This window comes from Salmo trutta, chromosome 4 (assembly GCF_901001165.1).
Source record: "Salmo trutta chromosome 4, fSalTru1.1, whole genome shotgun sequence".
In the NCBI taxonomy this organism is placed as follows: domain Eukaryota; kingdom Metazoa; phylum Chordata; class Actinopteri; order Salmoniformes; family Salmonidae; genus Salmo; species Salmo trutta.
Window position 1 is genome coordinate 23,185,324 of NC_042960.1, and position 14,294 is coordinate 23,199,617.

General features: G+C 42.3%; 1 protein-coding gene across 1 annotated transcript in view; it reads right to left on the reverse strand.

Moving 5' to 3' along the window:
• Positions 1-6,812: 6,812 nt before the first annotated feature.
• cntrob (centrobin, centrosomal BRCA2 interacting protein) overlaps positions 6,813-14,294 on the reverse strand; it is a 34,953-nt gene continuing 27,471 nt past the window's right edge. The window contains exons 19-22 of the mRNA XM_029749411.1: positions 8,948-9,011; positions 8,742-8,852; positions 8,557-8,656; positions 6,813-7,034 (exon numbers count right to left, since the gene is read on the reverse strand). Of these exons, the coding sequence (XP_029605271.1) occupies positions 6,866-7,034; positions 8,557-8,656; positions 8,742-8,852; positions 8,948-9,011 (444 nt within the window). The 3' untranslated portion in view covers positions 6,813-6,865. The remainder of the gene's footprint in view (positions 7,035-8,556; positions 8,657-8,741; positions 8,853-8,947; positions 9,012-14,294) is intronic.

The window sequence follows — 14,294 nt, forward strand, 5'->3', positions numbered from 1 at the left end:
CACATGGTTAGCAGATGTTAATGCGAGTGTAGCGAAATGCTTGTGCTTCTAGTTCCGACCGTGCAGTAATATCTAACAAGTAATCTAACAATTTCACAACAACTACCTCATACACACACAAGTGTAAAGGAATTATAAGAATATGTACATATAAATACATGGATGAGCGATGGCCGTGCGGCATAGGCAAGATGCAGTAGATGGTATAGAGTACAGTATATACATGTGAGATGAGTCATGTAGGGTATGTATACATTATATAAAGTGGCATTGTTTAAAGTGACTAGTGACACATTTATTACATCCAATGTTTTATTATTAAAGTGGCTAGAGATTTGAGTCAGTATGTTGGCAGCAGCCACTCAATGTTAGTGATGGCTGTTTAACCTGACGGGGCTAGGGGGCAATATTTGCACGGCCGGATAAAAAAACGTACCCGATTTAAACTGGTTACTACTCTTGCCCAGAAACGAGAATATGCATATAATTAGTAGATTTGGATAGAAAACACTCTAACGTTTCTAAAACTGTTTGAATGGTGTCTGTGAGTATAACAGAACTCATATGGCAGGCCAAAACCTGTGAAGATTCCATGCAGGAAGTGCCCTGTCTGACAATTTGTTGTCCTTCTGTTGCATCTCTATCGAAAACACAGCATCTCTGCTGTAACGTGACACTTTCTAAGGCTTCCATTGGCTCTCAGAAGGCACCAGAAAGTGGAATGACGTGTCTCCTGTCTCTTGGCGAAGAACAGCAGGAGATTTTGTGAGTGGTCAGGCAGGGGACAGTGACACTGGAGATGTATTTTAAACAGCGTTTGACATGCTTCGAAGTATGGTAATGGGATATTTTGAATTTTTTTGGCACGAAATGCGCTCGCGCGTCACCCTTCGGATAGTGACCTGAACGCTCAAACAAAACAGAGCTATTTGGATATAACTCTGGATTATTTGGAACCAAAACATTTGTTGTTGAAGTAGAAGTCCTGGGAGTGCATTCTGACAAAGAACAACAAAGGTAATCCAATTTATCTACTAGTAATTCTGAGTTTAGGTTGTCCCAAACTTGGTGGGTGTCAAATTACCTAGCCGTGATGGCCGAGCTATGTACTCAGAATATTGCAATATTGCTTTCACCAAAAAGCTATTTTAAAATCTGACACCGCAATTGCATAAAGGAGTTCTGTATCTATAATTCTTAAAATAATTATGTATTTTGTGAACGTTTATCGTGAGTAATTTAGTAAATGCACCGGAAGTTTGCGGTGGGTATGCTAGTTCTGAACATCACATGCTAATGTAAAAAGCTGGTTTTTGATATAAATATGAACTTGATTGAACAAAACATGCATGTATTGTATAACATAATGTCCTAGGAGTGTCATCTGATGAAGATCATCAAAGGTTAGTGCTGCATTTAGCTGTGGTTTTGGTTTTTGCGACATATATGCTTGCTTTGAAAATGGCTGTGTGATTATTTTTGGCAGGGTACTCTCCTGACGTAATCTAATGTTTTGCAAACGTCCCACCTAGCCCATAGAAGTTAAAAGCAGTGGTTCGCGCTTTCAGTTTTGTACGAATGCTGCCATCAATCCACTGTTTCTGGTTGGAGAAGGTTTTAATAGTCACCGTGGGTACAACATCACCGATGCAATTCCTAATAAACTCGCTCACCAAATCAGCGTATACATCAATGTAGTTGTTTGGGGCTATCCGGAACATATCCCAGTCCATGTGATCGAAGCAATCTTGAAGCGTGGAATCAGATTGGTCGGACCAGTGTTGAACAGACCTGAGCATGGGCGTTTCCTGTTTTAGTTTCTGTCTATAGGCTGGGAGCAACAAAACAATGATCCAGAAAAGCTGCCAGCCTGGGTCGCGCATTCAATATGCTGATAAAATTTAGGGAGCCTTGTTTTCAGATTAGCTTTGTTAAAATCCCCAGCTACAATAAATGCAGCCTCAGGATATGTGGTTTCCAGTTTACATAGAGTCCAATGAAGTTCTTTCAGGGCCGTCAAGGTGTCTGCTTGGGGGGGATATACACGGCTGTGATTATAATCGACGAGAATTCTCTTGGTAAATAATGAGGCCGGCATTTGATTGTAAGGAAATCTAGGTCAGGTGAACAAAAGGACTTGAGTTCCTGTATGTTGTTATGATCACACTACGACTCGTTAATCATAAGGCATACACCCCCGCCCTTCTTCTTACCAGAGAGATGATTGTTTCTGTCGGCGCGATGCGTGAAGAAACCAGGTGGCTGTACCGATTCTGATAACGTATCCCGAGTGAGCCATGTTTCCGGGAAACAGAGAATGTTACAATCTCTGATGTCTCTCTGGAAGGCAACCCCTTCTCGAATTTCATCTACCTTGTTGTCAAGAGACTGGACATTGGCGAGTAGTATACTCGGAAGCGGTGAGCAATGTGCCCGTCTATGGAGCCTGACCAGAAGACCGCTCCGTCTGCCCCTTCTGTGGCACCGTTGTTTTGGGTTGCCTACTGGGATCCGATCCATTGTCCTGGGTGGTGGTCCAAACAGAGAATCTGCTTCGGGAAAGTCGTATTCATGGTCGTAATGTTGGTAAGTTGACATTGCTCTTATATCCAATAGTTCTTCCCAGCTGTATGTAATAAGACTTAAGATTTCCTGGGGTAACAGTGTAAGAAATAATACATTAAAAAAACGAAATACTGCATCGTTTCCTAAGAACGCGAAACGAGGCGACCGTCTCGGTCGGCGTCATTCTGCCGGATTCCTCCAGGCAGCAGATGTTGTTCAGCCCACTGATACTTCTTCCATGTCACCACAAACTAGTCTCGTCTCCCCAGCGGTTCCTGATCACTTACAATCAGTGTATACAGAAAGCTCTACTGCGCTAAGTGCAGACGAAGTTGTGGGCTGGCTCCGCTCCTTAGTACCTACCGGGATGTCTTCTCTACTGGACCCACTGATCTTGGTCGCACTAGTCTTGTACAGCATGACATTTAGACATTTCCTGGGCCCCCTGTGATGCAGTAACTGCGGCGCATGGCATTAGAAAAGCAGCTCAATGCAGACCAGTAGATCCAGCAAAGTCTTGAAACCGGAGTAGCCTCTCCAAGCCACAAAAGGACCAGACATACTGTCTATGTGTGGACTACAGGGCTCTAAATGAGCGTACTGTTGATGCATATCCTCTTCCTCGTATCCTCGATACCATGTCAACGGCCAAATGGTTTAGCACATTGGACCTAGTGTCAGACTACTGGGAGGTAGAGCTTACCCCCAGGGCCCGTAAGGCGGCCGCTTTCTGCAGCAGGAAGGGCCTCTGAGTGGAACGTGATGCCTTTTGGGCTCTGCAACGCACCAGCGACGTTTCAACGTCTAATTGAGGGCGTCCTGGCTAGAATGCAATGGGAGACCTGCCTTGTATATCTAGATGATGTCTTCATCCTGGGAAGGGATGTCACAGAGATGCTCCAATGCCTGGCACAAGTGGTTGATCGGCGACGCCAAGCCAACCTGAAATTGAAACCCTCCAAGTGGGTTCCCGACAGGTAACCTACCTTGGACACATCGTTTCCGAACATGGCATCGCCACAGATCACCAGAAAATTCTGAAAGTCCAAGAATGCCCCCAGCCTACCTGTGTTTCAATAGTCCGTCAGTTCGTAGCCTGGCCTCGTACTGCCGACGATTTGTCAAAAACGTTGCTGCTGTAGACAAGCCCCTTCATGAGCTTACAGAGACATTATCGTTTCCGGTGGACGCGAGTGCCAGGAGGCGTTCAAAGAATTAAAGAAGCTACTCACCACCACGCCCGTCTTGGGCTATCCACTCAACAGCGGCGACCTCATACTCGATACAGATGCCAGCAACTTCGGCATTTGAGCCGTCTTGTCCCAAATGTAGGACTGTGAGGAACGCGTATTAGCGTATGGGAGCCGGCAGTTGTCCTCCACTGAGCAAAACTATTGTACAACACGGAGGGAGCTACTGGCAGTAGTGGAGTTCACTACACACTTCCATCAATACCTGCTCGGAAGACCCTTCATCGTGCGCACCGACCACAGCAGCTTTCGGTGGCTCATAAGGATGAAGGAACCAGAAGGTCAACTGGCGAGGTGGATCGTGAAGCTTGGTCTTGCTTCAAGGTCATGCATCGTCTAGAACGCCACCACGAAAATGCTGACGTCCTATCCAGGAGGCCCTGCCGCCAGACTTCCCCCTGCACAATACAGGACCCTACCCAGAGCAATGACTGGAGTTATATATAAAATCAAAAAAGAACAAAACACACTGAAGTAGTTGGGACTGTAAATTGTGAGTTTTATATTCTATGCATTGAGACGTGGGCCATTTATGTTTTGGGCACTGTGTTATTTTGTATGGGAAGAAAGCCAGCTATTTCTGTAAATGGAAAGTAACATTCTTGAAATAGAACAGTGTTAACCTTCTTACTTTTTCAGAAGTGATACTGGAACTACATAATGTACTGCTAGGTACTGGAACCACTGACTTGCCTTCCTTTTCTCTAGGCATCCTCCTCTTAAACCAACAGCCCTTGTATGGTGCTACCCACCGCTCCATGTGCTTTCGGGAAATTAGGGAATACGGACTGTATAGACTGATTTGCTCCTTCAAGTGGAGTTATTACTGAACAGGACAAGTTCAGAGGGCTTTGTGGACTGAAAAGAAGAGAAAAATGTAACTTTCAAGAACCCAAAGGGGTAACATATCTAATGTTCATGTAACTGAAATAAAAACCATTGGGTGTTGTGCCTTTGTATGAGTGGTGGAGTGGTGTTAGATCTAATCACCATCCAGAGTGGGGTAGTGTTGGTAAAGTAGGGGAATAGCTTTAAAACACTGAAGTACATTATGGGTAACGTAGTAAGGTAACTTTCGATTGTGATGCAATTGTGTGTGACAGGGATGTAGCTGAACTGTGAGCCACGCTCTTTTTGCTCCATTAGCCCACTATTTTATTTTGTCATTCGGACTACCTCAAATGATGTAGAAGTTTTAATAAAAGTTAACTACTTCAGTGGAATTCCAGAGAACATCCCCAAATGTGGGAATTACACCATAACATCTGTCCCTGGAGCAGGCAAGGGAAGGCTCCCCTGAGCCGTCCTGACTACTGTCTGGAAGCGAGACACACAACTGATTGGCTCAAACTCATTAAGGAATGAAATTCCACAAATTAACTTTTAACAAGGCACACCTGCTATTGAAATGCATTCCAGGTGACTACCTCATGAAGCTGGTTGAGAGAATGCCAATTGTGTGCAAAGCTGTCAAGGCAAAGGGGGGCTACATTGAAAGAAAAACCCTTGAATGAGTAGGTGTCCAAACTTTTGACTGGTACTGTACATTTTACATATACATTTGACATACATAGTACTTTTATATACAGCAATTATATTACCTAACATAAGCGCTTTAGTCCCACCTATCACCATAGACCACCCCTCGGTTGGTTTCCATGTGCCATATACTTTTTAATTGTGCTGTAAATGTTTTACATACATTTTGAACCATTCTAATTGCATAGTATCCACGGAATGTGAGCTAAAAATGAAAACCTTTCCTACGAGTATTATCATTGACTGACTATGGCTTTCCAAATTGCCCACCACTGCTATTTGTAAGGTTCATTTTAAGGGAATGTTGTGATTTTCTAACCATTCCTGAACCTGTGATCAGAAACAAGCTACATAGGGGAAATACCAGAATAAATGATTAAGTGATTCCATCTCTTTATATATATTCTGTTGGTGGAAAGAATTTTCTATAAAATTTAAATTGATAAACTTGTTTTTTTATATCAGTTCATAAACCATGTGCCATGGAATCAGTACATTGAAAATCCTTTCCCATGTATTTTGCAACCTGTATGGCGCAGCTGTCAACCTTTTTGTCCTCAAATGTAACTGGTATATTTTTCTATTTATGCCAATTATTTTCAGACAATTTGTATCTTTAATATATGGCAAACAAGTTGTGTCCATCTTAATGTTTCTATGATGTGAACTAAACTGCAGCTAGGGTAGTCAACATGCATTCTAAGATTACAGGGGTCAGTCTAAGCTGTCTTCCGTACCTGTTAAACGTGTTACGCAAGGCTTTGTATTTTTGTATAATGGATATCCATTAGCTGTAGATATGTGGTAGTGGTGGAGTAGGGGCATGAGGGCATACAGTGTGCTGTGAAATCTGAATGGATTGTAATGTTTTCAAATTGTATAAAGCTGTCTTAATTTTGCTGGATCCCCATTCTTGCTGGATCCATAATAAATACAAATACACCAGACCACAGCCCCATCTCTATGATCATCAGATAGAATGAGAGGGACAGAAAGAGGGTGCTTCTCTACCTTATTTTTCCTATGTTGTGGGATCAGAGGATAAGTGTGTGCGAGAAAGCGTGCCAGGGATCAGTGAGTGAATGGTGAGTGGAGATTGTCAGACATTTAAGTGATCTAAACTAGACCGTACTCGGTTCCAAGTGGCCTCACACAATCCCTAATGTGAGTAAGAGGGACGAGGGAGATTATATATTTCTATTCTCACTTGGGCTTCAGAGTTGCGCAGTGGTCTAAGGAACTGCATCTCAGTGCTAGAGGCATCACTACAGATCCCGGTTCGATCCCAGGCTGTATCACAACCGGCCATGATCAGGAGTCCCATAAGGCGGCACACAATTGTCGTCCTGGTTAGGGGAGGATTTGGCCAGGGTAGGCCATCATTGTAAAATAATAATTTGTCCTAATTTTAAAAAAAACATTTATTAAAAATATGTGAAGAATATACACAGAACCTCATGAATAGAAAAAGTTGATTTTAATAAGTCACAAACAGATTTTTAACAAAAACATCATCTCCACGCTCCCCCCCTTCCCTGCCATCCCCTTCTGCCCTTCATACCCAGCATCTGACCCCTCACCCCAGACCCCTGACTAGTTACCCGGGACACTCCAGAGTTCCGGAGGAGTGGGTCGCTCTTCTTCAGGCAGCTCGGCTTCTCCTCACACTCACCATCAGACCTATACAGACCGGACAGAGGATTTTTATAAATGAAGAATGTGTTCACTTTGTTTTGTAAATATTGTGTACATTTATGTTTCTCGGTTCAATAGGTAGTGTGCTGTATTTTATTTGTTTGATATTGTATTTTACTTTTTATGTATTTCATGAAATTGGACAATACCGGTCAAAAGTTTTAGGACACCTACTCATTCAAGGGTTTTTCTTTATTTGCACTATTTTCTACATTGTAGAATAATAGTGAAGACATCAAAACTATGAAATGACACATATGGAATCATGTAGAAACCAAATTAAGTGTTAAACAAATCAAGGTTATCTGATGCAGCACTCCACCACTCTCCTTCTTTGTAAAATAGCCCTTACACACTGCCTGGAGGTGTGTTTTTGGTCATTGTCCTTTTGAAAAACAAATTATAGTCCCACTAAGCCCAACCCAGATGGGATGGCATATCGCTGCATAATGCTGTGGTAGCCATGCTGGTTAAGTGTGCCTTGAATTTTAAATAAATCAGTGTCACCAGCAAAGCAATCCCACACCATAACACCACCACCTCCATGCGTTACGGTGGGAAATACACATTCAGAGATCATCCGTTCACCCACACAGTGTCTCACAAAGACACTGCGGGTGGAACCAAAAATCTCCAATTTGGACACCCGACCAAAGGACAAATTTCCACCGGTCTAATGTCCATTGCTCTTGTTTCTTGGTCCAAGCAAGTATCTTCCTATTGGTGTCCTTTAGTAGTGGTTCCTTTGCAGAAATTCGACCATGAAGGCCTGATTCATGCAGTCTCCTCTGAACAGTTGATGTTGAGACCTGTCTGTTACTTGAACTCTGTGAAGCATTTATTTGGGCTGCAATTTCTGAGGCTGGTAACTCTAATGAACTTATCCTCTCCAGCACAGGTAACTCTGGGTCTTCCACTCCTGTGGCGGACCTCATGAGAGCCAGTTTCATCATAGCGCTTGATGGTTTTTGCGACTGCACTTGAAGAAACTTTCAAAGTTCTTGAAATGTTCCGTATTGACTGATCTTCATGTCTTAAAGTAATGGACTGTTGTTTCTCTTTGCTTATTTGAGCTGTTCTTGCCATAATAGGGTGGCTATTTGAAGAATCTCAAATATAAAATATATTTGGATTTGTTTCACACTTATGGTTACTACATATGTGTTATTTCATAGTTTTGATGTCTTCACTATTATTCTACAATGTAGAAAATAGTAAAAAATAAAGAAAAACCCTTGAATGAGTAGGTGTTCTAAAACTTTTGACCGGTAATGTATATGCAGGGCTCCCTCCAAAGAGACACTGATCTCAATGGTGACTCCTTGATTCAATTAAGGTAAATAAAAAAGTAAACGATATGAAACACAAACCTTAATACACACACAATACACAGCCACAATAAACCGCAGTCTGAATGCTCAGAGCTCCAATAACATTCTGAAATACAGCTTGTTAAATGTTAGTTGTGGACAGGTAGGTTCATAAGGGGTGTGCGTCTGTGGTTTACCCATGGGTCAGCATAGCCAGCAACTGCAGAGAGTGCGACACCCTGTCAGGCTGGGAGGGGAACTGCGCCAGGAGAGACCTGAGCTGGGCTGACACCTGACCTGCAAACACACAGGGGCGGAGGTGGGTTTATAAACTGAAATTAGATATATATCCCCAGGCTATATTTGTGTGTATGCAGCACACCTGTGTTAGTTGGATTGCGTGTGGGGTGTCTGGTTTGGTCTCCAGGGGAGGAGGGAGTGTCCAGAGGGGCATGAAGCTGAAACTTCACACTGTCCCACGATGACCCCAGACCTAAACACACACACACCCCCTCCAGGTAAATAAAACACATAATGCTTCACCACCCTTGAGGTAATTAAACCTTGTAATATTAGAATATTACTTGCCATGGTTACCTGTGTTGTCCTGAGCTGGACTCTCCACGGGCTCTCCTGGAGAACGATCTAACAACTGATAGAAAGACAGATGGAGAGAGGGGTCTCATTGGTTTCCCTTACTAGGCAGTTCATAGCAGGGTTAAAAAGTGGGAACCGTGTTACCGAGGCTTACTAAGATTTAACACCCAAACCCACTCCCTTTCTATGAATAAATAACTGAAGAGCCGGTAAATTATAAGCTTAACAAGTCACATAATAAGTTGCATGGACTCACTCTGTGTGCAATAATAGTGTTCAATATGATTTTTGAATGACTACCTCATCTCTGTACCACACACATACAATTAATTATCTGTAAGATCCCTCAGTCGAGCAGTGAATTTCAAATACAGATTCAACTACAAAGACCAGGGCGGTTTCCCAACACTACAAAGATACAGGCGCCTTCCCAACTTCCTTGCCGGAGAGGAAGGAAACCACTCAGGGATTTTACCATGAGGCCAATGGTGACTTTAAAACAGTTAGAGTTTAATGGCTGTGACAGGAGAAAATTGAGGATGGATCAACAACATATTAGTTACTCCACAATACTAACCCAATTGACAGAATAACAGTATTCCAGAACTTGCATCCTGTTTGCAACAAGGCACTAACGTAATACTGCAAAAAATGTGGGAAAGTAATACAAAAGTTATGTTTGGGGTATATCTACATATCATGTTATGGGTATACTTGTAATCGTTACGGATAGGGGAGTTTTTTTTAGGATAAAAGCACAGGCAAAATCCTAGAGGAAAACCTGGTTCAGTCTGCTCATCAGCAGACACTGGAAGATGAATTCACCTTTCAGCAGGACAATAACCTAAAACACAAGGCATTATCTACACTGGATTTGCTCACCAAGAAGAAAGTGAATGATCCTGAGTGGCCAAGTTTCAGTTTTGAATTAAATCGACTTGGAAATCTATGGCAAGACCAGAAAAATGGTTGTCCATCAATGATTAACAACCAATTTGACAGAGCTTGAAGAATTTTGAAAATAATAATGGGAATGTTGCACAATCCAGGTGTGGAAAGCTCTTAGAAACCTGCCCAGAATGACTAAGTTGTAATCGCAGCCAAAGGTGTGTCTAACATCTATTTGTATTTACTATGGATCCCCATTAGTTGCCGCCTAGCTATTCTTCCTGGGGTCCGGCAAAATTAAGGCAGTTAAACAATTTAAAAAAAATATTACAATACATTCATTACAGAATTCACAACACACTAAGTGTGTGCCCTCAGGCCCATACTCCACTACCACATATCTACAACACAAAATCCATGTGCATGTATGTGTATAGTGCGTATGTTAGCGTGTGTGTATGCATGTGTCTGTGCCTATATTTGTGCTTGCATCAGTTACCTGACGTAGAATAGAGTTCCATGTAGTCATGGCTCTATGTAGTACTGCGCGCCTCCCAAAGTCTGTTCTGGAGTTAAGGACTGTGAAATCATGTGTTGTGGGGTATGCATGGGTGCCTGACCTGTGTTAGTCGTTTAAACAGACAGCTCGGTGCTTTCAACATGTCAATACCTCTCACAAATCAAATTTGTGAAGTCAATCTCTCTATTTTGAGCCAGGAGAGATATTATTCATGTTTGCTGTGTACATCCAAGGGCCAGCTGTGCTGCCCTGTTCTGAGACAATTGCAATTTTCCTAAGTCCCTATTTGTGGTACCTGACCAATTGACTGAACAGTAGTCCAGGTGTGACAAAACTAGAGCCTGTAGAGCCTTGTTGATAGTGCTGTTAAGAAGGTAGAATAGCACTTTATTATGGACAGACTTCTCCCCATATTAGCTACAGTTGTATCAATATGTATTGACTCAGGGGGTTGAATACTTATCTAATCAAGATACAGTGCATTCGGAAAGTATTCAGACCCCTTGACTTATTCCACATTGTTACGTTACAGCTTTATTATAACATTGATTAAATAATTTTTTCCCTCAACACAATATACCCAAAAGCAAAAACAGGTTTTTAGAAATGTTTGCAAATGTATAAAAAAAATAATGGAAATATAATTTACATACGTATTCAGACCCTTTACTCAGTACTTTGTTGAAGCACCTTTGGCAGCGATTACAGCCTCCCCAAATACAGGTGTGCCAAGCTTGTAGCGTCATACCCAAGAAGACTTTCTTGGGTATGACGCTACAAGCTTGGCACACCTGTATTTGGGGAGTTTCTCCCATTATCCTCTGCAGATCCTCTCAAGCTCTGTCAGGTTGGATGGAGAGCATTGCTGCACAGCTTTTTTCAGGTCTTTCTAGAGATGTTCAATTGGGTTCAAGTACAGGCTCTGGCGGGTCCACTCAAGGACATTGAGACTTGTCCCGAAGCCACTCCCACATTGTCTTGGCTGTGCGCTTAGGTATTCAGGCTAAAGAGTTCAATCTTGGTTTCATCAGACCAGAGAATCTTGTTTTTCATGGTCAAAGTCTTTAGGTGCCTTTTGGCAAACTCCAAGAGGGCTGTCATGTGCCTTTTACTGAAGAGTGGCTTCAGTCTAGCCACTCTACCATAAAGGCCTGATTGGTGGTGTGCTACAGAGATGGTTGTCCTTCTGGAAGGTTCTCCCATCGCCACAGAGGAACTCTAGAGCTCTGTCAGAGTGACCATGGGTCAATTATAAAAATAAAAAAAAGAGTTGTGACAAGGTAGGGTTTGTATACAGATGATAACCCTATTTGGTAAAAGACCATATTATGGCAAGAACTGCTCAAATAGTCAAAGAGAAACGACAGTCCATCATTACTTTAACCTGTTGGGGCTAGGGGGCAGTATTTGCACGGCCGGATAAAAAAACGTACCCGATTTAAACTGGTTACTACTCTTGCCCAGAAACGAGAATATGCATATAATTAGTAGATTTGGATAGAAAACACTAAAGTTTCTAAAACTGTTTGAATGGTGTCTGTGAGTATAACAAAACTCATATGGCAGGCCAAAACCTGAGAAGATTCCATACAGGAAGTGCCCTGTCTGACAATTTGTTATCCTTCTGTTGCATCTCTATCGAAAATACAGCATCTCTGCTGTAACGTGACATTTTCTAAGGCTTCCATTGGCTCTCAGAAGGCGCCAGAAAGTGGAATGACGTGTCTCCTGTCTCTGGGCGAAGAACAGCAGGAGATTTTGTGAGTGGTCAGGCTGGGGACAGTGACGCTGGAGATGCGCGTTCATGAGAATTCTCAATTTTATTCTTTCAGCCTTTGAATGAATACAACGTCGCCCGGTTGGAATATTATCGCTATTTTACGAGAAAAGTAGCATAAAAATTGATTTTAAACAGCGTTTGACATGCTTCTAAGTACGGTAATGGAATATTTTGAATTCTTTTGTCACGAAATGCGCTCGCGCGTCACCGTTTGGATAGTTACCTGAATGCATGAACAAAACGGCCGCTATTTGGATATAACTCTGGATTATTTGGAACCAAAACAACATTTGTTGTTGAAGTAGAAGTCCTGGGAGTGCATTCTGACAAAGAACAGCAAAGGTAATCAAATTTTTCTAATAGTAATTACGAGTTTAGTGAGCACCAAACTTGGTGGGTGTCAAATTAGCTAGCCTGTGATGGCCGAGCTATGTACTCAGAATATTGCAAAATGTGCTTTTGCCGAAAAGCTCTTTTAAAATCTGACACCGCAATTGCATAAAGGAGTTCTGTATCTATAATTCTTAAAATAATTGTTATGTATTTTGTGAACGTTTTTCGTGAGTAATTTTGTAAATTCACCGGAAGTTTGCGGTGGGTATGCTAGTTCTGAACATCACATGCTAATGTAAAAAGCTGGTTTTTGATATAAATATCAACTTGATTGAACAAAACATGCATGTATTGTATAACATAATGTCCTAGGAGTGTCATCTGATGAAGATCATCAAAGGTTAGTGCTGCATTTAGCTGTGTTTTGGGTATTTGTGATGCATGCTAGTTGCTTGGAAATGGCTGTGTGGTTTTATGTGTCTATGTACTCTCCTAACATAATCTAATGTTTTGCTTTCGCTGTAAAACCTTTTGGAAATCGGGAAAAGTGGTTCGATTCAGGAGAAGTGTATCTATAAAATGGTGTAAAATAGTCCTATGTTTGAGAACTTTGAATTATGACATTTTGTGGTTTTAAATTTGGAGCTCTGATTTGTCACTGGCTGTTGAATAGTGTGGGACGATTTCGTCCCACCTCCCCTACAAATAAACATCCCATACTGACAAAGTGAAAACAAGTCTAGAAATTTTTGCAAATGTATATAAAAAAAAATTACAGTAAAATCAGTATATGTAAAACTGTTTATGTAAGGTCCCACAGTTGACAGTGCATTTCAGAGCCAAAACCAAGCCATGAGGTCAAAGGAATAGAGCTCCAAGACAGGATTGTGCTGAGTCACAGATCTGGGGAAGGGTACCAAAACATTTCTGCAGCATTGAAGGTCCCCAAGAACACAGTGGCCTCCATCATTCTTAAATGGAAGAAGTTTGGAACCACCAAGACTCTTCCTAGAGCTGGCTGCCTGGCCAAACTGAGCAATCGGGGGAGAATGGCCTTGGACAGGGAGGTGACCAACAACCCGATGGTCACTCTGACAGAGCTCCAGAGTTCATCTGTGGAGAACCTTCCAGAAGGAATCTCTGCAGCACTCCACCAATCAGGCCTTTATGGTAGAGTGGCCAGACAGAAGCCACTCCTCAGTAAAAAGCACATTCCAGCCCGCTTGGAGTTTGCCAAAAGGCACCTAAAGACTTTCAGACCATGAGAAATAAGATTCTCTGGGATGTTTTTCAGTGGCAGGGACTGGAAGACTAGTCAGGATCAAGGGAAAGATGAACAGAGCAAAGTACAAAGAGATCCTTGATGAAAACCAGCTTCAAAGCGCTCAGGACCTCAGACTGGGACGAAGGTTCCCCTTTTAACAGGACAACGACCCTAAGCACACAGCCAAGACAAAGCAGGAGTGGCTTCGGGACAAGTCTCCGAATGTCCTTGAGTGGCCCAGCCAGAGCCCGGACTTGAACCCGATCGAACATCTCTGGAGAGACCCGAAAATAGCTGTGCAGTAACGCTCCCCATCCAACCTGACAGAACTTGAGGATCTGCAGAGAAGAATGGGAGAAACTCCCCAAATACAGGTGTGCAAAGCTTGTAATTGCTGCAAAAGCTGCTTCAGAGTAAAGTGTCTAAATTCTTATGTAAACGTGATATTTCCTGGGCTTTCTTTGTATAAATTTGCACAAATAAAATGTAAACCTGTTTTTTCTTTGTCATTATGGGTAGATTGATGAGTGAAAAAAACTATTATCAACTTTAA